The sequence below is a fragment of the Oncorhynchus clarkii genome, chromosome 6, assembly GCF_045791955.1.
Source record: "Oncorhynchus clarkii lewisi isolate Uvic-CL-2024 chromosome 6, UVic_Ocla_1.0, whole genome shotgun sequence".
Classification (NCBI taxonomy): domain Eukaryota; kingdom Metazoa; phylum Chordata; class Actinopteri; order Salmoniformes; family Salmonidae; genus Oncorhynchus; species Oncorhynchus clarkii.
The window spans coordinates 29,329,765-29,355,546 of NC_092152.1; the positions used below are offsets into that span (position 1 = coordinate 29,329,765).

Sequence of the window (25,782 nt, forward strand, 5' to 3'; positions counted from 1 at the left end):
CCTCTCTCCCTTTCCCTGTCTCCTCCCCCTCCCCTACTTCTCTCTTCCCCTCTCTCCTCTTTCCCTTTCACCTCCCCCTCCCCTACTTCTCTCTTCCCCCCTCTCCTCTTTCCCTGTTTCCTCCCCATCCCCTACTTCTCTCTTCCCCTCTCTCCTCTTTCCCTATCTCCTCCCCCTCCCCTACTTCTCTCTTCCCCTCTCTCCTCTTTCCCTGTCTCCTCCCCCTCCCCTACTTCTCTCTTCCCCTCTCTCCTCTTTCTCCTTCATTAAAATTGACTTCCTAAAGCCTCCATTCGTCTTGCTGACAGCTCCACTATCGATCGGCCTGGAGCGAGAGGATGCAGTTCCAGGGCTTTAAATGGCTCTTTGGTCAGCCTGGAAGAGGGCTGGACTGGGACAGGGGGCGGGGGAGGGGGGAGGAGGAGAAAACAACCTCGTTCCCACATCAGCTATACACCTTAGGGTGGGAGGTCTCTCATCACCCTGTACTCTACTGTAGATATCTGCTTCACTTTGACAGCCCTTAAATCTTCTTGTACTGTAGCTGACCACTCCAAATGAACCTGTTGGATCAGCATAAGGTTTGGATATCATGACCGCCCTATACATTTGACATATTGCTGAAGAGACCAGGAGAGTGAGGGGTGATCACACAGTTAACAAGTATGACTCAGAATCCAGTATGAATCCCTTCTAATCACTGCAGAGGATCAGCTAGGCACAGCGTTTGTAGGGCCAGGAGATTAGGAAACCTCTTAGGACTTGTTCCATTGGGTGACAGTGAAGTGGCACCCCTACAAGCCCCTGGCATTCATGCTATAATACGCCCCCAAAGAATGTGGGCCCAGAAAGTCTGGCAGACTGTAGAAACCACGCTGAGAACATAAGCAACACATGGGAGAGCAGGTTTCAATTGGCCATGCTGACGCACAATTCATTTCCATCAAACCCATCTGAAGTAACTTTCCGCCGGCTGGCGTCTTCAATGGGCCTCCATCTCTTATCGTCAGCTGGTATCGAGGGAAGATGAGTTGGCACTTTCCTTCTTGATCCCTCCCTCCGCGTGACAGCAAATTCCTCTGCCAAGATTGTTGATTGGATGTTTGATTTTCCTAATGATTAAAATATCTGTGGCACAGTCGCTGCCATGTCGTGGAAGCCCCACAGAGAGTGAGTTTCATCCCCCTCCCCATCACCCTGATGAGCACCACGTGTGTGTCAGGGATTGTCATCTATAATCATAGAGCGCTGAACAACAACGCCAGTCAGCAGGAGGGAGTCTCCCATGACACTGTCTATTTGTTCTCTAATCTGTGCCTCTGAATTGTCATTGATTGCAGCAGCTAGGGAGAGAAAATAGACAAGGTGTAATATTCAAGACAAATTACTCCACTTCCCAGTTGCGAGGAGCAGTTCAATCTACATAAAGCCAGACAGCGCTTAGAGACAGACACTGTTAGAGTGGGCATTAACCAACAGCACTTTGACCCCCGCGTATCGACGCTATGACGCAGCCTCTATCTGTGTACTCAGCTGATATGTGTATCAGCCCTTTCAAACAGCATGGCTATACACAGTACAGAATCATTTAGTAGTGGAATGCACTGGTGCTTTCTAGGGGGCACCATAACACAAAGAGAGGCTCTGAGGCTCCACCACCTGGAGAGAGGAAAGAAAAGGGGGAGAGAGACAGACAGATGGAGACAGGGAGGAAAGGACAGAAAAGGGGGAGAGAGACAGACAGATGGAGACAGGGAGGAAAGGACAGAAAAGGGGGAGAGAGACAGACAGATGGAGACAGGGAGGAAAGGACAGAAAAGGGGGAGAGAGACAGACAGATGGAGACAGGGAGGAAAGGACAGAAAAGGGGGAGAGAGACAGACAGATGGAGACAGGGAGGAAAGGACAGAAAAGGGGGAGAGAGACAGACAGATGGAGACAGGGAGGAAAGGACAGAAAAGGGGGAGAGAGACAGACAGATGGAGACAGGGAGGAAAGGACAGAAAAGGGGGAGAGAGACAGACAGATGGAGACAGGGAGGAAAGGACAGAAAAGGAAATAGAGGGAGGGGCTGAAGGAGATGTGAGGTAGCATGGGGGAGGGAGTGTGGGAAAGACAAAGGGAGGGTGAAGTAGTGAAGAAAAAGAGGGAACGAGAGGGTACTGGAGGGGGAAGAGAGGACGAGCAGAGGAGAGGGAGGGATGAGGCAGCGGAGAGGCAGAGAGCAGTAGTCGATATAAAGCCACTCATTCATCTCTCTGACAGCACTCCAAGTGCCCCACTGGAGGAGACACTGCTGCGTCACCTACAATGCAGCAAATACAGAGCACACACATACACACACAACACACAAACACACATTTACAACTCTCCACTTTACAGCACACATACACACACACACACAGGGCACACACGCTCACACTCACACACAGTACTTTCCAGGGAGCCTGCTCCATGTCTACGTTCTGGGTCAATAGTACCTTGTGGGGTGGGGCAAAATCAGTAAATACACCATCACACCGTAACCTGCTCACTCTCACACACAACACAACCACAGGCCATAACCACACACACACACACACACACACACACACACACACACACACACACACTCACACACACACACACACTCACACACACACACACACACACACACACACACTCACACACACACACACACACACACACACACACACACACACACACACACACACACACACACACACACACACACACTGCTGATTAGATAAGGCGGTGTGCTGCAACAATAAAATGAAGAGCAATAAATCCCCAGTAGCAGCCTGAAGCTAGATGGTTCATGCCAACCTGCCTGCACTGAGGACAACGGGAGAAATCACATGACAATCTAACATTCCTTCACCTCCACAATCCATACAAACCACATCCCTACAGTCCATTTAGTGACTGCTGTTGTGAGATATTCTACTGTCTGATTGATACAGCCTTTATGCTCATCTTTTTGTTGAGCTAATGATCACACACACAGCCCTGTTTCCCTCTCCTTATTGGTCACGGCCCATTGGCTGTTCTCAGCTGTACATCTCCCATGATTCACGTCTAAGTGCGTCGGTGTAGAGCAGTTCTGACTCACTGGGCCGAGGAGAGGAGAGCAGAGACAGGCTGGCTGTGTGTCATTACAGCACACCAGGATAGATGGACCACATGCAGGCTACAGTGGCTTCACATACAGTACATTCACCAGGGGCTGAGCCCTAGCACAATGAGACTGGAGGAAACAGACACTTGTTTATGTGGAGCTAGGCTTATGTCTGTGGAGGTGTAGTCTTGCTAGACCCATACATAGGGACTGTGGGCTGCTCTATGACGTCTGTGGATACAGGGGGAAAGACGGGTACTTGCACTAACTTGATTTGTCACCCTTTTGCCCAATCCCCTCCCCCTTCTCCCCAAGCTGGGCCAACTCTATAAATGAACCCCCTAATCATCCCCAAATCCTCCTTTTCAATCAGCAGAGAAGGGGGAGCGAGGCATGACAGGGAGAGGAAAGGGACATGAAAGGGACATGGGTGCCAGGCCCTCCCCCTGCCTCCCCCTATTAGAGCAGGCCCCATAAAGGAAGTTGAGGCACCAGGCCCTCCCCCTGCCTCCCCCTATTAGAGCAGGCCCCATAAAGGAAGTTGAGGCACCAGGCCCTCCCCCTGCCTCCCCCTATTAGAGCAGGCCCCATAAAGGAAGTTGAGGCACCAGGCCCTCCCCCTGCCTCCCCCTATTAGAGCAGGCCCCATAAAGGAAGTTGAGGCACCAGGCCCCTAATGATTCCTTAATGATCCCCCTCCTCAGCTGCAGCGCTGACTAACCCTGACTAACCCTGACTAACCCTGACTAACCCTGACTAACCCTGACTAACCCTGACCCTGAAACCAGGAACACCCACCAGGCCCGCCACGGCACGGCACCCCTCCACACATACCTTCCATTTGCAAGCCCCTCTCTCCCCTCTCCTCTCCTCTCCCCTTTCCTCTCTCCCCTCTCCTCTCCCTCCTCTCCTTTCTCCCCTCTCCTCTTCCATAACCCTCCCCTAACTTCCCCATTAAGCCAGCTGGACAGTGGGAGGGCCTAGATGATCCATGTCACCTAGAGAGTAATGGGTTAAGTTAGTTTGTAGGAATTCCTTCTGGCAGATCAAGCAAAGGAAAAGACAAAGAGTAGACCAACAGACAGATAGAGGTGGGAGGAGTAGAGATGTGCTATTGGGAGAAAGTTAGAAACTGCAGAACCCAATGGAGAAAAAAAACTAACCTCTTTAGCTATGTTTATGATTTCCATTGCCGTTGGGGGAGCCAGCAGCAGAGCGGCAGCGTAATCTTGTTTTAACATCACAGGGTAACGTAATTACAGAGTGTACCATGGCCAGCCCGCCTCAGTTTCTCCTAAATACTCACACCCCAAATTAGGGGTTACCTCGCTCAAGCCAACACTACTATTTAAGACTAGGACGTCACATGCAAAGGAGAGGAGAGGAGAGGAGAGGAGAGGAGAGGAGAGGAGAGGAGAGTTTTACCATTAGAGTGTGTCAGGAGAATAACACGAAGGGAGAATAACATGAAGCTGTTCAGTTAGACAGTTGTATGAAGAGACAGAGCAGACAAGGTGGGGCCACATTAACCTACTGTACGGAAGGACTTGGCAGGGCCACATTAACCTACTGTATGGAAGGACTTGGCAGGGCCACATTAACCTACTGTACGGAAGGACTTGGCAGGGCCACATTAACCTACTGTATGGAAGGACTTGGCAGGGCCACATTAACCTACTGTATGGAAGGACTTGGCAGGGCCACATTAACCTACTGTACGGAAGGACTTGGCAGGGCCACATTAACCTACTGTATGGAAGGACTTGGCAGGGCCACATATGGCTGGATAGAGGAGAGAGTGTGTTTATGTTATATCTCCAGAATACCTGACAGCTGAAAATCTGCTAAAGATATTTCCAAAGGCTGCAAATGAAAGAAAAACACAAACTCTGTGGTCAGTGTGACCTCACTGGCTTGACCTACAGCTCAGAGCGAGTCACGGTTGCGGATGACAAAACGCTGCACTCCAGGAGCCATTTCCAGGTTCCCCCTCTCCTCTCACAGAGAACACTAGCAGCTCCCCCGCCTTTTAAACCGCCCATCCCACTCTCTGTTTCCTTCCATTTCTCTGCCCCTCTCTAACACAACCACACAGTACATCCCCAAAGTCAATTATACCATCATTCCCTTCAAGATTTTCCATCTTTTAAGAGCAGTAATCATTTGAAAATATAGGAAAGCTGCACAAGCTTGCAGAAAACAGGGACTTTGGTCACAAACATACAGTAGAGTAAGTGGAAAGTGAATAAGACATAATGGCCGGCACAGTGGTCAGAAGCATTATGTATGATTAAGGCCAGTGACCAGGTAGTAGATGAGGGGTGGTCGGTGGACCATCAATCTGGCAGCAGCAGCATCCGGTCAGGGCAAAGCATTAGGAGATGAAAGAGAAGTGGTGCACTACTCCTCTACTGATAAAAACAGGACCCAATTACTGCTAGTGATTTATGGAGAATGCTCTCGGGAACATCTCTGTCTTCCGTCTCTCTCTGCTGCTCCATCACAGCCAGGCCAGGCCGCACGACACTGCATTGTACTGGGTAAAGGCTAGTACTGGAGTAATACAGTAGAATAGCAGTATAATGTGTATGTGAGAAAACCACCTACTCTGGGGAACACTACCTGCACTGGGGTAAAGAGTATAATTACTAAAAAAATACTTACTCGGAGGGCTATGTGTTTCAAAATACAGACATCTTCCACGTATGATGCTCATACTGTATGATGTAAAATGCATCATATGTGGATGATTTCAGTATTCTGAAAGTTACAGATCTTGAAAACTTGATTACTGACATGCAAAACATATTAAGAATGGACTAATGAAACAAATACCAACAGATAGTTTTTGAGTGGAGTTTTCCTTTGAAGCTAAGCTCCGTGATCGGCGAAACAGCAACACTGGCCGCCACAGGCGCATCTGTTGTAGTCTTTGTTTGAAGGAAATCAGCATTCAGTATTGTGGTCCAAAATGTTTTGGGTACAAACTCTGCTGTTCTATCGCACGTGCAATGACGTCTGAGGGGAAGAAATGTGTTTTAAATACACCTCACCCTAACACTACTGTATCTTAACCTGTGTGCATTTCTATTGATTTGTGTTTTAGTTCACCTTTATTTAACCAGGTAATCTAGTTGAGAACAAGTTCTCATTTTACAATTGCGACCTGGCCAAGATGAAGCAAAGCAGTTCGACACGTACAACAACACAGAGTTACACATGGAGTAAAACAAACACACAGTCAATAATACAGTAGAAAAATAAGTCTATATACGATGTGAGCAAATGAGGTGAGATAAGGGAGGTAAAGGCAAAAAAAAGGCAATGGTGGTGAAGTAAATACAATATAGCAAGTAAAATACTGGAATGGTAGATTTGAAGTGGAAGAATATGCAAAGTAGAGATAGAAATAATGGGGTGCAAAGGAGCAAAATACATAAATAATACATATTTATAATAAATAAATAATAAATAAAGTATGGAAAGAAGTAGTTGTTTGGGCTAAATTGTTTGGGCATGACAGGCATAGATCTAGGCTTACTGATGGCTGTGGTCTCATACCGTCACCTCTGCGTCTATATATCTGGAGGTATTTGTGTGAGAAATGTGAGGGGGCCTCTGGCCGTCAGCTGTAGCTTTGCCCTTCGGCTTTTAAACCACCCATCCCATTCTCTCTTTCCTTTCATTTATCTCCCCCTCTCTAACACGACCCCACAGTACATCCACATACCACAATTCCCTTCAAGATTTTCAATCTTTCCCATCTTTAAGAGCAGTAAACTGGAGTGTTTAAACGTCTCCTGATATCTGGGAAAACAAACAGTTGAAGCGGCCGGGGAGGGGCTGGCGGGGAGGATAAGAGACTGGGGAAGCAGGGAGGGATGGGGGAAGCAGGGGGGTACGGGGGAAAGCAGGGAGGGATGGGGAAGCAGGGAGGGATGGGGGAAGCAGGGAGGGATGGGGAAGCAGGGAGGGATGGGGGAAGCAGGGGGGTACGGGGGAAAGCAGGGAGGGATGGGGAAGCAGGGAGGGATGGGGGAAGCAGGGGGGTATGGGGGAAAGCAGGGAGGGATGGGGAAGCAGGGGGGTATGGGGGAAAGCAGGGGGGTATGGGGGAAAGCAGGGAGGGATGGGGAAGCAGGGGGGTATGGGGGAAAGCAGGGAGGGATGGGGAAGCAGGGAGGGATGGGGAAGCAGGGGGGTACGGGGGAAAGCAGGGAGGGATGGGGAAGCAGGGGGGTATGGGGGAAAGCAGGGAGGGATGGGGGAAAGCAGGGGGGTATGGGGGAAAGCAGGGAGGGATGGGGGAAGCAGGGGGGTACGGGGGAAAGCAGGGAGGGATGGGGAAGCAGGGGGGTACGGGGGAAGCAGGGGGGTATGGGGGAAAGCAGGGAGGGATGGGGAATCAGGGGGGTATGGGGGAAAGCAGGGAGGGATGGGGAAGCAGGGAGGGATGGGGAAGCAGGGGGGTACGGGGGAAAGCAGGGAGGGATGGGGAAGCAGGGAGGGATGGGGAAGCAGGGGGGTACGAGGGAAAGCAGGGAGGGATGGGGAAGCAGGGAGGTACGGGGGAAGCAGGGGAGTACGGGGGAAAGCAGGGAGGGATGGGGAAGCAGGGATGGATGGGGGAAGCAGGGGTGTATGGGGGAAGCAGGGGCATTCTTCTCTCCGAGCTGGGTGATGGGAACTGTGCAAGAACAAATTCCTGTCACCCCCCACAAACACCACAGAGGTCAGGCAAGGTCAGAGGTCAGAAAGAGAGAGAGAAAGACAGAGACAGAGAGAAAGAAATTTGCCCATTTTCTCACTCTCTGGCCCTCCCTCCTCCTCTGTCTACCTTCCCTTATGCTCTACCTCTATTTTTTTTCTCCATCCCTCATCTGTTGTTTTTTTCTCCCTCCCTCATCTGTTGTTTTTTTCTCTCTCCCTCATCTCTTGTTTTTTTCTCCCTCCCTCATCTGTTGTTTTTTCTCTCTCCCTCATCTGTTGTTTTTTTCTCCCTCCCTCATCTGTTGTTTTTTCTCTCTCCCTCATCTGTTGTTTTTTCCTTCCTCATCTGTTGTTTTTTCTCCCTCCCTCATCTGTTGTTTTTTCTCTCTCCCTCATCTGTTGTTTTTTTCTCCCTCCCTCATCTGTTGTTTTTTTCTCTCTCCCTCATCTGTTGTTTTTTCTCTCCCTCATCTGTTGTTTTTTCCTTCCTCATCTCTTGTTTTTATCTTCCTCCCTCATCTCTTGTTTTTTCTTCCCCCCTCATCTGTTGTTTTTTTCTCTCTCCCTCATCTGTTGTTTTTTCTCTCCCTCATCTGTTGTTTTTTTCTCTCTCCCTCATCTGTTGTTTTTTCTCTCTCCCTCATCTGTTGTTTTTTCTCTCCCTCATCTGTTGTTTTTTCTTCCCCCCTCATCTGTTGTTTTTTCTCTCCCTCATCTGTTGCTTTTTCTTCCCCCCTCATCTGTTGTTTTTTCTCTCCCTCATCTGTTGTTTTTTTCTCTCTCCCTCATCTGTTGTTTTTTCTCTCCCTCATCTGTTGTTTTTTTCTTCCTCCCTCATCTGTTGTTTTTTTCTCCCTCCCTCATCTGTGGTTTTTCTCTCCCTCATCTCTTGTTTTTTCTTCCCCCCTCATCTGTTGTTTTTTTCTCTCTCCCTCATCTGTTGTTTTTTCTCTCCCTCATCTGTTGTTTTTTTCTCTCTCCCTCATCTGTTGTTTTTTCTCTCTCCTTCATCTGTTGTTTTTTCTCTCCCTCATCTCTTGTTTTTTCTTCCCCCCTCATCTGTTGTTTTTTTCTCTCTCCCTCATCTGTTGTTTTTTCTCTCCCTCATCTGTTGTTTTTTTCTCTCTCCCTCATCTGTTGTTTTTTCTCTCTCCCTCATCTGTGGTTTTTCTCTCCCTCATCTCTTGTTTTTTCTTCCCCCCTCATCTGTTGTTTTTTTCTCTCTCCCTCATCTGTTGTTTTTTCTCCCTCCCTCATCTGTTGTTTTTTTCTCCCTCCCTCATCTGTTGTTTTTTCTTCCCCCCTCATCTGTTGTTTTTTCTTCCCCCCTCATCTGTTGTTTTTTCTCCCTCCCTCATCTCTTGTTTTTTCTTCCCCCCTCATCTGTTGTTTTTTCTTCCTCCCTCATCTGTTGTTTTTTCTTCCCCCCTCATCTCTTGTTTTTATCTTCCTCCCTCATCTGTGTTTTTTCCTTCCTCATCTCTTGTTTTTTCTTCCTCCCTCATCTGTTGTTTTTTCTTCCTCCCTCATCTGTTGTTTTTTCTTCCTCCCTCATCTGTGGTTTTTCTCTCCCTCATCTCTTGTTTTTATCTTCCTCCCTCATCTCTTGTTTTTATCTCCCTCCCTCATCTGTTGATTTTTCTTCCCCCCTCATCTGTTGTTTTTTTCTCTCTCCCTCATCTGTGTTTTTTCTCTCTCCCTCATCCCTTGTTTTTCTCTTCCTCCCTCATCTGTTGTTTTTTCTCTCTCCCTCATCTGTTGTTTTTTCTCTCTCCCTCATCTGTTGTTTTTTCTCCCTCCCTCATCTGTTGTTTTTTCTCCCTCCCTCATCTGTTGTTTTTTCTCTCTCCCTCATCTGTTGTTTTTTCTCCCTCCCTCATCTGTTGTTTTTTTCTCTCTCCCTCATCTGTTGTTTTTTCTCCCTCCCTCATCTGTTGTTTTTTTCTCTCTCCCTCATCTGTTGTTTTTTCTCCATCCCTCATCTGTTGTTTTTTCTCCCTCCCTCATCTGTTGTTTTTTTCTCTCTCCCTCATCTGTTGTTTTTTCTCCCTCCCTCATCTGTTGTTTTTTCTCCCTCCCTCATCTGTTGTTTTTTCTCCCTCCCTCATCTGTTGTTTTTTCTCCCTCCCTCATCTGTTGTTTTTTCTCCCTCCCTCATCTGTTGTTTTTTCTCCCTCCCTCATCTGTTGTTTTTTTCTCTCTCCCTCATTTGTGTTTTTTCTCTCTCTTGTCCTTTTGTTTTTGTATTTCTCCCTCTATTTCATATCCAAACACCTTAATCTGTGCAAATTACATTCATTAAGTAGCATATGTTGCCAAAACCCCAGTTGTACTGAAACATGAACAGGATAAATATATGCATAATATCTGCATAAATGTTTTGCATTGATAACGAGGAGCACAAGCTGTTACTTAAGGCCCTCCCATTGGTCTCTTCACCTCTCTCTCACTCGCCTCGTCACCTTCATTTGTCCTCCTAACCCACTTCCCATCCCTCTCTATCTCTCTCTCTCTGACGGGAGAACCAGCAGCAGAGCATTCCTGCCTTTCAGTCTTACCCTTGATTCACCCTCAGAACAACCAAGACAGAGGAGAGGAAAGCTGCAGGACACACCACTATTACAACCACTAACGGAAGCAGAGAAAAGACACCAGCCATCCATTCCCCACATGCCTTCACCCCTCCTCCTAAAGCAGAAGATAACCTAAAACTACATGATAGATTTACCTTACATACTACCACCTGGAAAAGATCAGAAAAAACTCCCAGGAGTATTAGGTAGAGGACACAGTGAGCTGTGGGCCCTGTGTGTCTCAGTCTCTTACCTCCCTGTCCTTGAGCTTCATGGCCAGGACCAGCTGGTGGCGATGGTTAGTCAGGGCCTCGCGGTAGTTCCCCTTGGAGAAGAATGCTGAGCCCAGGTTGCCATGGGCACGACATTCACCTGTTTGGTCACCTGGAGATGAGGAGAGCAGAGAGAAGAGAGGACAAGTAAGGGAAGGTCCCTCCAGGACAGGATAGAATAGGACAGAAAACAATGTACTCTATACAATAAATCTGAGATCATAATCAATACCTCTTAACTTTCAATACAGTCATCTGTATCCTTGTTTGTTTACCACTCAGGTTATATACAGTACAACCGGAAAGTCACAACTAAATGTGCTGTCATTCGGTGTAGGGTGGGTCTTCCCAGGGCAGTCCCGGTCCTCTACCATCTCAGAGCAGTGATGCGATGGAGCTCCTTGACACTGACATCCCATTATGTCCTTAAATGGAGCACTGGGCATTCTAAGCTGCTGTACAGACAAAGCTCCACAGTAGAGAGAGCAGCTAACTGACTGACAGACAGACTGCAGGTAGACCTGCTAGACCTGATCTCCAGGCCCCAGTGGGGTGAGGGAGAGGCCTTATTATATCTGACAGACAGGCCCCCCAGACTGGGCCCGAGCCAGGCTCTCTACCTGATAACCACAGCGCTCTGCTCCACTCCAGACCCTTCTCATGCTGCTCTGCTCTGCCCACTCATGTGTCAAACGATGTGGGGCCAGGAGAGTCCAGCCAATCTGGGCTGCCTCACACCCACACAGCAACTCAGGGACAGACATACTGTAGTTAGAGACACCCACATACACACAGATAAGAACAGACATACACACTCTTGTCTCTTACCTAGTGTTTTGGAGACCTCCAGGTCTTGCTGCATGTATCCGGTGCTCTTCTCGGTATTGCCCAGGGACCAGTGGGCACTGCTGAGGGCTGAGAAGACGGAGCCGCGCAGCTTGAGGCTGCAGGTGCCGATCTTTAATGCGGACTCCAGTACCACCACGGAGGCGGTATGGTGGGCTGCTGTCAGCAGCTCCTGACCAATCACTGACACCACCACGAACGGACTCTTGTCCAGTTTCATCTTCTGCAGCTGCTGGTAGGTGGGTTCCAGTGACTCTGTGTGGAGGGAGGGAGGGGGGGGGGGGGGGGGTCATGATGAGAAGAAGTGGACTCATTCAGATAGCTTTTTTGCATTCCTTTCAGTTTCATGGAATACACAAGGTGCTCCATAGCTCCCCAACAATGACTGTAAGCAGCTTCGGTATATTACTGCACATTAGCCATGTTGATTTGTTCACCTGAACATGTTGCAAGATGAAAAATCTCAATAGCTCCATCTGAACACAGCCCAGTCCTAGTACATCTAGTGTGTTTCAGGGAGAGCAATCAATGTGTCTTTTATCGAGCTTGTCTGACTGATGTCCTTAGAACATGGATTTCACTGACAACATCACAACAAGACAAGCAAATGAATACACCATTGACAGGTTTAACTATTATAGACAATTCCATCTCTGGAAAATTCAAGCCCCACAATATAAAAACGTTGTGTTTACACATCCTCTGACAGCTCTGCTGCGAGGCAGCAGAGGGAAATTATACTGCTTTGAAATGATATTGCGGTTTGAGAGAGAAGAGAAGCCTGAGTGGGTTTTGAGGGCGGCTGAGTGTTAAACGTGATGGCGAACATGCTGCTGGTAACTCAGGGGACAGAGGCAGAGGAATGTGGAGAGGAGACGCACGAGGTGACCTCTGGGAAGGCTGAAAATGCACACAATGACATAAATCAATGGTGGGCCACGCAGGCTTTTGGGATCCACAGCCCCTCTAGTATATTGAGCCAGCCAGCCAGACAGACAGACAGCCAGACAGGCCGCTGGCAGACTACAGCCTTGGCAGCAGGCTGGGGCTGACAAGGAGGGGGATGGGAACAGGGGTGACATCTTATGTATGTGTGTGCGTGTGTGTACTGTATGTGTGAGTGAGTGTACTGTATGTGTAAGTGTGTGTACTGTATGTGTGAGTGTGTGTACTGTATGTGTGAGTGTATGTACTGTATGTGTGAGTGTGTGTACTGTATGTGTGAGTGTGTGTACTGTATGTGTGAGTGTGTGTACTGTATGTGAGTGCAAGTGTGTGTACATGAAGGGGGATGGGGAATAACTATGCCCCTTGTGCAAATATTTTGAGCAGAGTTGCAGTTAATTAGGTCAACTCCTCTCCCACAGAGGTTTTTCTGTAATACTGTACCTGCACAAGGTAGATCATGCCTGCAGTCAGGTGTACTATACACCTGTTACTATATCAGTAATACCCATGCACTTAAAGAGAATGACACTCATCGGACAAATAACAAAATACACATGAACACTACCTGAATAGCCTGGTACCAAGCCACCCACTTGGAATCTAATATTCACCACACACACAATATGAAACACATCTCCAGGCTCCACACAAGCCCTCAAAAATAGGATTGATGATGCTCTTTCAAGAGCATCACTTGTTTTCCAGCGGTTGGAAGAATGTAGCGCTGGCAGAGACGGCGTGTGCATATCATATCCATTCATAGCTGGTAATTGCATTTAAAGTGACACACAGAGTGGTGTCATAAATCAAACATTGAAATACCAGTAAAAAGTGTCATGGCTGCTGGATCCATAAACAGGTAGTTAGGGTAACGTCTCACACACATCAGGGGGATGAGCAGGAACACACACACACACACACACACACACACAGTTTATTAGGTGCACCTAGTACCGTTGACACCAGACAGGATGGGGCCATGGACTAACGTTGCTTACGCCAAACCCGGACTCTGCCAGCAGCCATGAGATCAGAACGATGAAACAGGAACCGGGCAATGTTTTTACACTTCTCAATAGTCCAGTTTTGGTGATCGTGTGCCCACTGGAGCTGCTTCTTCCTGTTTTAAGCTGATAGGAGTGGAACCCGGTGTGGTCGGCTACTGCAATAGCCCATCCGGATCCAGGTTGTGCGTTCTGAGATGCGGTTCTGCACACCACTGTTGTACTGCTCAGTTATTTGACTGTTTGCGGCCCGCCTGTTATTTTGCACGATTCTTTCCATTCTCCTTCGACTTGTCATCAACAGACTGCTGCTGACTGGATGGTTTTGGTTTGTTGCACCATTCTTGGTAAACCCTAGACACTGTCGTGAGTGAAAAGCCCAGGAGACCGGCCGTTTCTGAGATACTGGAACCAGCGAGCCTGGCACCGACGATCATTCCACGCTCAACATCACTTAGGCCACTTGTTTTGCCCCATCTAACATTCAATCAAACAGTACATGAACGCCTCGATGGATATTGGGGTGAATGTGACACGTCATGCATTTTTGATATCGTCTATTATTATTATGTTCTAGAAAGTTTATTTCTTGTTAGTTAATCATCAAACCACTCATTTTTGAAGATTACGGCATATGGAAGGTCTGTCTTTTTTCTCTTCAGTATAGCAAGCCATGGCCATGTGACTCACTGTCTGTAGGAGCGAACCATTTTCGTGAATGGGTTGATGTACCTAATAAACTGGCCACTGAATGTATATAAAACACACATACAGTGCTGGAAAAAGTATCCAATTGTCATACTTGAGTAAAAGTAAAGATACAATACCTTAATAGAAAATGTCTCAAGTAAAAGTCATCCAGTAAAATACTACTTAGTATTTGGTTTGAAATATACTTACCGGTAAGTATCTAAAGTAAATGGAATCGCTAAAATATGCTAAAGTATAAAAAGTAAAAGTATAAATCATTTTAAAAATCCTTATAATAATCAAACCAGACGGCACCATTTTCTGTTTTTATTTTATCTACGGATACTAAGGGGCACACTCCAACACTCAGACATCATTTACAAATGAAGAATGTGTGTTTAGTGAGTCCACCAGATCAGAGGCAGTAGGGATGACTGGGGATGTTCTCTGTTTAGTGAGTCCACCAGATCAGAGGCAGTAGGGATGACTGGGGATGTTCTCTTGATAAGTGTGTGAATGGACCATTAAAAGTAAAAGTTGTCAAAAATATAAATAGTAAAGTACAGATACCCCCAAAAACTACTTAATAAGTAGTACTTTAAAGTATTTTTACTTAAGTACTTGACACCACTGCACGCATACTGTACACACTGCCTGGGAAGCCATGTTGAAAAGTAATGAGAACCCTTTGTTTGCCGCTCTCTCTCTCTTTCTCTATTTCTATCTCTCTCTCTCTTTCTATATCTCTCTCTCTCTTTCTATCTCTCTCTCTCTCTCTCTCTCTCTTTCTATCTCTCTCTCTCTTTCTACCTCTCTCTCTCTCTCTCTCTCTCTCTCTCTCTCTCTCTCTCTCTCTTTCTATCTCTCTCTCTTTCTATCTCTCTCTTTCTATCTCTTTCTTTCTATCTCTCTTTCTATCTCTCTCTCTATCTCTCTCTCTCTCTCTTTCTTTCTTTCTCTCTTTCTTTCTATCTCTCTCCCTCTCTCTCTCATTTTTTCTCTCTTTCTTTCTATCTCTCTCTCTCTCTCTTCCAAAAACCCAGTTTTTCTTTCTTTCTCAACCGCTCCTTTTAGAAACATAGAGTAAATATAATCTACATACAATATGTACTCGCTGTATGCACATGTACACAAACAGATACCGTACATTGATATATAGTTCCTTCTCCTCCTCTCAGGCTTGGCCTCATATAGAGGAGGCTTGGTCTCAGCCTGGGTCTGGTATAGGGTAGGCGTTTGACAGCCTTTACCATTTCCCCTGGGCGGCTGGTGACAATAACAAACCCATGTAGTGTACATTCATTCTGTTTTCCCCTGCCTTTGAATACAACTATGACTAATTTCACCTTCCCATTTCACGAGCCATCGCCACCACCCATTCTGCTCTATGGGTCTGTGACTGTGAGGAGGCAGAGAGCTGACTGCTGAGAGGGGCTGACACCCTCCTGCACTTCTGTTTGCGTTTGCATCTCCATAATCTATACTGAACTGTATATATATATATATATATATACTATATATTACATGTATACTACTTTTCTACTACGATGTTCTACTTCTGAAGTATATTTCTGTATCTGCATCACTCCTTCCAAGATGACATAATATGAATAGTGTGATCTATTGGTAACAATGAATTGGAAAAATGCATAATAATTATGGTGACTTTGTTTCCCCTCCAACGCTCAGAGAACTTCAGAGCTGGTCCAAGATCATGGGAAAAACAGAAACAGAACAGAACCAAGCCTGTCTGTGCTCAACACTGGCTACTTCCCGGGCCTGGTTTGCCTCTTTCATTTCACTCAATGATATTCAATGTGGGAAAAGAACATGCATCAAAACCTTGATATCTGAGCAGTTCGAAGCTGACATAATGATCATAAGCGGAAGAGAAGAGAGACAGAGATGGAGAGGGTTCTGAGAGCACTTTTCCCTACTTTGAGAGCTTTGTTGTGAGAAGCACAAAGGAGGACAGTACAGTAGGAGTCACATGAGAGCACTGTCTGCTGCTCAGCTCTGGACTCATGGAAAATCCCTTTAATGCATTGTGTGGGGGGGAAAGTTGGGCAAAGCCACAGTGGGAATATAACACTGCAATGCTAAAGCAAAGTAAACACAAATAGTGGTGATAAAGTGAGCTTCAGGGGAATTACACACACTGTTGGTCTCCTTGAAGACAAGGGCCTTGAATATGTTTTCTTGCTTTAATGATTTGTGTTCTTCGTCCAATGTTTGCGTGGCGACTCCTTTATCTGTTTCGCTATGCCCAATGACAGAATAAAAACCAAACACTTACGGAAAAACATTACAGTGAATTTGGAGCATAAAGAGATGCCTGTGTGGATGTCCTTAAGGCAGGTTAAGTGAGATGTAAAACAACACGTTGCTACTGGACTGCTACTAGTTGATGTCTATCATCAGTATGGAGAGTCATCTTCCTTATTATACCTTATTACACTCTGAATTCAACAGGGTGGAGAAAGAGTTAAGTTCATTTAGTAAGACCCTGGCAACACCAAACTCCAAGCGAGGGGGAAATGAAATGGGTGGGTTTGGTAATACCCAGGTAACCCTGGAAGGGGTGTTACCCCACCGATAAGAGGGCCTGGCAGGAGAACAGCCATCTCTGACTTCAGCGAGAGAAAGCAACGCTCTCCTTCCTTTCCCTTTTCACATGGCTCTGGCTGCTTAACACGGATTATCCTCCCTGTTTGCTGGCGTAACGCTGATTATCTTACCCCTGTGTCAGGAGCCAATCTGAGAGGATCATTGCTCTTAATCCCCCGACACAGCCCCCCTCCAACACACCTTGGACTGTCTCCCTCCGTCGCTAGCGACTTCATTCCCTGGCACCACGGGAAACGTGGTAAACAATTAAGAGATTGAAAAAAATAGTTTATCCTCTCCTACTGAGAGAGGCCCAGCCACGTCCACAGTGTTTGGTGTTTGGTGCTGGGCCCACTCCCAAGCCCTTTTACTGTTACGCTTCCAGTGACAAGGCTTATGTAATCAATGTACCTCAGATGGGCTCATACACTCTTTGCTTGTGTTTTTTCCATGTATTCAGATACAGCCTTCTGCTAACAGGGATTGAGAGAGGCGCTCCAAGCAGCCTAAATCCCAATGACTCCTCTCTGAACAGAACAGAACAGAACAAAGCCATGCGGATCCACTGAACTGCCTGTGCAGGCCAGTAAAACGCTGAACTGTTACAACAGGCTTGTATTTATTCATGTGTATAGTATATGAGGAGGTTGGTGGTTTTGGTGATGACAAAGAGAGAGCACAGGATGACTCAGAGTCTCTGTTGGAGTTAGGATAGCAGCTTATTAAATCCTCTGCAGCGGTCAGTTGCACTAGTGAAATGGATTCCAGTTTTGTTTGAAAGGAGGCCCATGCGTCTGGCCCCGACAGGGGGCCTCAAAGGGCCAGGGCGTTGCAGCTTCCTGATATATCACACACATCATGGAGCAGGGAAGTCACAATTTACTCAAAGCCCTGGCCTGGATACTAAGCTGCTTATACGTCCACTTTGGCTTTGGAAAATAGGCTTCAAAAGGGGCAGCCAGAGACAAGGGCCTTATTGTTGGAAGCTTACTATTATGATAAAGAAGTATCTTTCTGATCAGCGTGACTGGCAAGACATTTATCAGGTAGTTAGAGTATCTGAAACAGTCCTGTCAGTCAAGGGGAATCCTTCACAAATACACTGAGATGGACAGACAAGGAGACAGTCTGGCAAGAAAATACAGGTGGATATAAAGATATGCCGTAGTCACTCCCGACATACTGCTAGAGTCACGCTGACACATGTATTGACTGACAGAAGGAGGAAGATTAGCGGCAGTTAGAAAGGCAGAGAGGGGAACACAGACATACAGTATGAGAGACACGTTACCTCGTAGTGGGGACTTCATGGCAGCCTCCACCATGCCCACCAGTAGCTGCAGGCTCTTGGGGTCTTGGGCCAGCCCCGAGGCGAAGGCGGCCAGCGCGTCGGCATGGCGACCAAGGTACTGAAGGGCAACACCCTGTCGGAAGTATGCCTGCAGAGAGACAGAGAGACAGAGAGAGAGAGACGTCAGTACTGTAGTCTAGCCCTACATCATGGGGTTACACACAAACACATTACCAGACACTCATTTAACGCCATTTGCATTTTTTCAACATAAGCTGTTTTTAGAGTACATGACTCTACTCTCCTTTGTATTCCCATAATAGAGGGATCGTTGTGTGTTCCTATACTTGTTAATTGGATAATAAGTTTTACATAAATGCACATAATACACACTCATCGGTTGCATTTCTCAAGAGCGTGACATTATTTTCTAGTCACACAAATTGTTTATTTTTTGTTTGCAGTGGGAATCGTTAGCACACAAGTGTGGAGTATCGGGATTTCTCTTAGATTCTGTTGAAAGAACTTAGAGAGTTAGAGAGAGCTAGTCTACACAACAGAGATGCTCTGTAGCATCATAAAAGGACACATAAATCCTCCAGACACTCTATTTTTCACAGCGTTGCTATAATGACATAAACCATCACCCTGGATCTGCCATGGACTGTTTCTATACATCTGGGCTTTTCAATAGTTTGGAGCCTTGAAGTAGAAAAAACTGTTTGACTTCCTCTTCTGCCACCAGTCTGTTCCCACTGCTCACAGACAGACAGTCACATGGTGGTTGAAGTGGGATTTATTTAACACCAGTGAGAGGCACAGATCATGTGACCAAAGCAGTCCATTACCCAAAACAGCAGCATCTCCCTTGTCTATGTGTAGCCTGTAGAGCAGTGGTGGAAAAAGTACTCAATTGTCATACTTGAGTAAAAGTAAAGACACCTTAACAGAAAATTACTCAAGTAAAAGTGAAGGTCACCCAGTAAAATACTACTTGAGTAAAAGTCTAAAAGTATTTGGTTTTAAATATACTTCGGTATCAAAAGTAAATGGAATTGCACAAATGCACTTAAGTATCAAAATAAAAAGTAAAAGTATAAACCATTTCAAATTCCTTGTATTAAGCCAACCAGACGGCACAATTGTCTTGTTTTCTTTTATTGACGGATAGCCAGGGGCACAGACATCATTTACAAACAAAGCATTTGTGTTTAGTGAGTCCACCAGATCAGAGGCAGTAGGGACGGACAGGGATGTTTCCTGGCCTGTCTGTCTGTCTGATCTGAGACAAATAACAGTACAGAACAGAACCCAGCCCTTCTCAGCTCTAGCCCTGGATCAGCAGCTACCCAGCCTCAGGGAAATATGGAACCAGCCCAGTTTACAACCTACTCCAGCCAAACCACTAAATCCCCGCCAGATTTGGGATGATATAAACAATGCAAAAAGTTACACTACAGTGTTCCCCTCTAAACAGCCCAAACTAGGCCATAATACAGATCTCAGTAATACAACACAACACAATACAATCCAACCATCTTCCAACATAATCCACTTCCAGGATACCAGCTTCCTCTCCCTCCAGAGCTGTCTAATAGTCTGACTAGGACAGGGAGACCAGGCTAACCTGCAGTCTGACAGGGAGTCCAGGCTAACCTGCAGTCTGACAGGGAGTCCAGGCTAACCTGCAGTCTGACAGGGAGTCCAGGCTAACCACAGAGATCCTATCATTCTTTGAGGCTAGGAGACTCTGACTGCAGTAGCAGAAGCTTCCAAAAGTGACACGGAGGGTAATTTGTTATTAGCATCTAAGAGGCCTTTTCATTAGTGTGGCCTACCTCTCGCCTAGCACCAGTAGGGGAGGGCAAAAGGGGAGGGGATTAGGGAAAATGAGACATGACACTGAATTTATGGAGAACAGTAATTAATTTCTCTTCCTTCCAAGCCCTCTGTTGATTACCAATCTCTCTCTGCTTCCCTCCTCCCTGCATCACAACTCCACTGAAACGGATGAGGACAGAGATTTGATTCAAAGCATTAACCTTTGTTCTAACACTGTTATTAAAGGAGGGGAGCGAGGGCCAGTGCGCCCGCTCGATATTAATTACGTCTGGTAGCGGCTGAGACTGAGTTTGGGCTGCTTGCTGTAGGAGCAGAGAGACAGCCTCAGAGACGTTCTGCCCCGGGGAACAACAGACATTTAAAAGCACTTCTCTCTTTGATTAGATTTACTATATGACTGCTCTACTACACACCTCTCACTGCTTGGCTCTCAGAGGGGAATGAGAGAGGAGCGAGAGCGAGGGAGAGGCGAGAAAGAAATGTGAAAAAAGCCTTTGCTTCAAACTAAAACTGACATCTCCTTTATTTATCCTCCCTCCTGCCCTACATGCAAGCATTTAAAAGCTTATACCCTTTGGAGAGGGCATTAAAATATTGCAAACACAAGCACGTGCATAAATGCATAAATCAAAGAGCGACGGTGGAAGATGACAGAATCGATGCACCGCACAGCCTTAAAAGAATTCTCTCTCTGCCATTAATCTCAGCAGTCAAAACACACCATGTAGGCCACACACGCACACACACACGCACATGCTCAAGTTTACCTTGATATACCCTAAAAATATTTCCATGGCCCATTCACATCTATGTGTGTGTGGTGTGTATGTGTGTGTGGTGTGTATGTGTGTAGTGTGTGTGGTGTGTATGTGTGTAGTGTGTGGCATGTATATGTGTAGTGTGTGGGTGTGTGTGGTGTGTATGTGTGTAGTGTGTGTGGTGTGTATGTGTGTGGTGTGTAGTGTGTGTGTTGTGTATGTGTGTAGTGTGTGGGTGTGTGTGGTGTGTATGTGTATAGTGTGTGTGGTGTGTATGTGGGTAGTGTGTGGGTGTGTGTTGTGGGTATGTGTGTGGTGTGTATGTGGGTAGTGTGTGGGTGTGTGTGGTGTATATGTGTGTGGTGTGTATGTGTATAGTGTGTGGGTGTGTGTGGTGTGTATGTGGGTAGTGTGTGGGTGTGTGTGGTGTGTATGTGGGTAGTGTGTGGGTGTGTGTGGTGTGTATGTGTGTGGTGTGTATGTGGGTAGTGTGTGGGTGTGTGTGGTGTGTATGTGGGTAGTGTGTGGGTGTGTGTGGTGTGTATGTGTGTGGTGTGTGGGTGTGTGTGGTGTGTATGTGGGTAGTGTGTGGGTGTGTGTGGTGTGTATGTGGGTAGTGTGTATGTGGGTAGTGTGTGGGTGTGTGTTGTGGGTATGTGTGTGGTGTGTATGTGGGTAGTGTGTGGGTGTGTGTGGTGTATATGTGTGTGGTGTGTATGTGTATAGTGTGTGGGTGTGTGTGGTGTGTATGTGGGTAGTGTGTGGGTGTGTGTGGTGTGTATGTGGGTAGTGTGTATGTGGGTAGTGTGTGGGTGTGTGTGGTGTGTATGTGTGTGGTGTGTATGTGGGTAGTGTGTGGGTGTGTGTGGTGTGTATGTGGGTAGTGTGTGGGTGTGTGTGGTGTGTATGTGGGTAGTGTGTATGTGGGTAGTGTGTGGGTGTGTGTGGTGTGTATGTGGGTAGTGTGTGGGTGTGTGTGGTGTGTATGTGTGTGGTGTGTATGTGGGTAGTGTGTGGGTGTGTGTGGTGTGTATGTGGGTAGTGTGTGGGTGTGTGTGGTGTGTATGTGGGTAGTGTGTGGGTGTGTGTGGTGTGTATGTGGGTAGTGTGTGGGTGTGTGTGGTGTGTATGTGGGTAGTGTGTATGTGGGTAGTGTGTGGGTGTGTGTGGTGTGTATGTGTGTAGTGTGTGGGTGTGTGTGGTGTGTATGTGGGTAGTGTGTGGGTGTGTGTGGTGTGTATGTGGGTAGTGTGTGGGTGTGTGTGGTGTGTATGTGGGTAGTGTGTATGTGGGTAGTGTGTGGGTGTGTGTGGTGTGTATGTGTGTGGTGTGTATGTGGGTAGTGTGTGGGTGTGTGTGGTGTGTATGTGGGTAGTGTGTGGGTGTGTGTGGTGTGTATGTGGGTAGTGTGTATGTGGGTAGTGTGTGGGTGTGTGTGGTGTGTATGTGGGTAGTGTGTGGGTGTGTGTGGTGTGTATGTGTGTGGTGTGTATGTGGGTAGTGTGTGGGTGTGTGTGGTGTGTATGTGGGTAGTGTGTGGGTGTGTGTGGTGTGTATGTGGGTAGTGTGTGGGTGTGTGTGGTGTGTATGTGGGTAGTGTGTGGGTGTGTGTGGTGTGTATGTGGGTAGTGTGTATGTGGGTAGTGTGTGGGTGTGTGTGGTGTGTATGTGGGTAGTGTGTGGGTGTGTGTGGTGTGTATGTGGGTAGTGTGTGGGTGTGTGTGGTGTGTATGTGGGTAGTGTGTGGGTGTGTGTGGTGTGTATGTGGGTAGTGTGTGGGTGTGTGTGGTGTGTATGTGGGTAGTGTGTGGTGTGTATGTGGGTAGTGTGTGGGTGTGTGTGGTGTGTATGTGGGTGGTGTATATGTTTGTAGTGTGTGGGTGTGTGTGGTGTGTATGTGTATAGTGTCCCCGTTAGCTGTAACGTTAGCTAATCTTCCTGGGGTCCACCAATTAATAAGACATTACAAACAATTACAAATGAAGACGTTACAAACAGTTAACAAGTAGACAACTAAAATACCTGAAAGGAAACCCATTTAACATTCAGTTTATGTTTTCTATTTGCTGTCCAGTCATATGGTCTGTCACATTAGATGTTCTTTATTTTTTTCCTGAAAGTGGATTTACATTTTTGCCTGAGAAATATGGATAAAGAGTTCCATTCAGCTATGGCTCTATATAAAACTGTAGATTTAAGGCGATTTGTCCTTAGCTTAGGTTGTCTTAGATGCCCTGAATTTACCTGTCTGGTTTGGTGGTTATGCCTGTTGCTAATATGTACTAACTGGCCTGAAGAATACTGTGGTTTTTTGAAAAATATAACACTATTAAAGAAAATCTGACTGGATAGTAATTTGCTTTCAACGTGAAGCCATGAGAGATTCTGATGTATTTGGATAATAATCATACGGATAGAGCAATGAAGAGCTAATCTGGCAGCCCTGTTAAGAGCAATGAAGAGCTAATCTGGCAGCCCTGTTAAGAGCAATGAAGAGCTAATCTGGCAGCCCTGTTTAGAGCAATGAAGAGCTAATCTGGCAGCCCTGTTTAGAGCAATGAAGAGCTAATCTGGCAGCCCTATTTAGAGCAATGAAGAGCTAATCTGGCAGCCTTGTTAAGAGCAATGAAGAGCTAATCTGGCAGCCCTGTTTAGAGCAATGAAGAGCTAATCTGGCAGCCCTGTTTAGAGCAATGAAGAGCTAATCTGGCAGCCCTGTTAAGAGCAATGAAGAGCTAATCTGGCAGCCCTGTTAAGAGCAATGAAGAGCTAATCTGGCAGCCCTGTTTAGAGCAATGAAGAGCTAATCTGGCAGCCCTGTTTAGAGCAATGAATAGCTAATCTGGCAGCCCTATTTAGAGCAATGAAGAGCTAATCTGGCAGCCTTGTTAAGAGCAATGAAGAGCTAATCTGGCAGCCCTGTTTAGAGCAATGAATAGCTAATCTGGCAGCCCTGTTTAGAGCAATGAAGAGCTAATCTGGCAGCCCTGTTTAGAGCAATGAAGAGCTAATCTGGCAGCCCTGTTTAGAGCAATGAAGAGCTAATCTGGCAGCCCTGTTTAGAGCAATGAATAGCTAATCTGGCAGCCCTATTTAGAGCAATGAATAGCTAATCTGGCAGCCCTGTTTAGAGCAATGAAGAGCTAATCTGGCAGCCCTGTTTAGAGCAATGAAGAGCTAATCTGGCAGCCCTGTTTAGAGCAAGGAAGAGCTAATCTGGCAGCCCTGTTAAGAGCAATGAAGAGCTAATCTGGCAGCCCTGTTTATAGCAATGAAGAGCTAATCTGCCAGCCCTGTTTAGAGCAATGAAGAGCTAATCTGGCAGTCCTGTTTAGAGCAATGAAGAGCTAATCTGGCAGCCCTGTTTAGAGCAATGAAGAGCTAATCTGGCAGCCCTGTTTAGAGCAATGAAGAGCTAATCTGGCAGCCCTGTTAAGTGCAATGAAGAGCTAATCTGGCAGTCCTGTTTAGAGCAATGAAGTGCTAATCTGGCAGCCCTGTTTAGAGCAAGGAAGAGCTAATCTGGCAGCCCTGTTAAGAGCAATGAAGAGCTAATCTGGCAGCCCTGTTTAGAGCAATGAAGAGCTAATCTGCCAGCCCTGTTTAGAGCAATGAAGAGCTAATCTGGCATTCCTGTTTAGAGCAATGAAGAGCTAATCTGGCAGCCCTGTTTATAGCAATGAAGAGCTAATCTGGCAGCCCTGTTTAGAGCAATGAAGAGCTAATCTGGCAACCCTGTTAAGTGCAATGAAGAGCTAATCTGGCAGTCCTGTTTAGAGCAATGAAGCGCTAATCTGGCAGTCCTGTTTAGAGCAATGAAGAGCTAATCTGGAAGCCCCGTTTAGAGCAATGAAGAGCTAATCTGGCAGCCCTGTTTAGAGCAATGAAGAGCTAATCTGGCAGCCCTGTTTAGAGCAATGAAGAGCTAATCTGGCAGCCCTGTTAAGAGCAATGAAGAGCTAATCTGGCAGCCCTGTTTAGAGCAATGAATAGCTAATCTGACAGCCCTGTTTAGAGCAATGAAAAGCTAATCTGGCAGCCCTGTTTAGAGCAATGAAGAGCTAATCTGGCAGCCCTGTTTAGAGCAAGGAAGAGCTAATCTGGCAGCCCTGTTACGAGCAATGAAGAGCTAATCTGGCAGCCCTGTTTATAGCAATGAAGAGCTAATCTGGCAGCCCTGTTTAGAGCAATGAAGAGCTAATCTGGCAGCTCTGTTTAGAGCAATGAAGAGCTAATCTGGCAGCCCTGTTAAGAGCAATGAAGAGCTAATCTGGCAGTCCTGTTTAGAGCAATGAAGAGCTAATCTGGCAGCCCTGTTTAGAGCAATGAATAGCTAATCTGGCAGCCCTGTTTAGAGCAATGAATAGCTAATCTGGCAGCCCTGTTAAGAGCAATGAAGGGCTAATCTGGCAGTCCTGTTTAGAGCAATGAAGCGCTAATTTGGCAGTCCTGTTTAGAGCAATGAAGAGCTAATCTGGAAGCCCCGTTTAGAGCAATGAAGAGCTAATCTGGAAGCCCCGTTTAGAGCAATGAAGAGCTAATCTGGCAGCCCTGTTTAGAGCAATGAAGAGCTAATCTGGCAGCCCTGTTTAGAGCCATTTGGAGCTTTTTTTACATCTTTATTTGCTGCAGACGACCATATAACTGGACATTACTCTAAGTGTGATAGGACCAGGGATTGATCATATAACTGGACAGTACTCTAAGTGTGATAGGACCAGGGATTGATCATATAACTGGACAGTACTCTAAGTGTGATAGGACCAGGGATTGACCATATAACTGGACAGTACTCTAAGTGTGATAGGACCAGGGATTGACCATATAAATGGACAGTACTCTAAGTGTGATAGGACCAGGGATTGATCATATAACTGGACAGTACTCTAAGTGTGATAGGACCAGGGATTGATCATATAACTGGACAGTACTCTAAGTGTGATAGGACCAGGGATTGACCATATAACTGGACAGTACTCTAAGTGTGATAGGACCAGGGATTGATCATATAACTGGACAGTACTCTAAGTGTGATAGGACCAGGGATTGACCATATAACTGGACAGTACTCTAAGTGTGATAGGACCAGGGATTGACCATATAACTGGACAGTACTCTAAGTG

The 25,782-nt window shown here is 46.5% G+C and overlaps 1 protein-coding gene across 1 annotated transcript in view; it reads right to left on the reverse strand.

Moving 5' to 3' along the window:
* Nucleotides 1-25,782, reverse strand: part of LOC139410927 (tetratricopeptide repeat protein 28-like) — a 344,871-nt gene that overhangs the window by 87,044 nt on the left and 232,045 nt on the right. The window contains exons 3-5 of the mRNA XM_071156594.1: nt 18,060-18,207; nt 11,502-11,774; nt 10,655-10,785 (exon numbers count right to left, since the gene is read on the reverse strand). Coding sequence (XP_071012695.1) covers nt 10,655-10,785; nt 11,502-11,774; nt 18,060-18,207 — 552 coding nt within the window. The remainder of the gene's footprint in view (nt 1-10,654; nt 10,786-11,501; nt 11,775-18,059; nt 18,208-25,782) is intronic.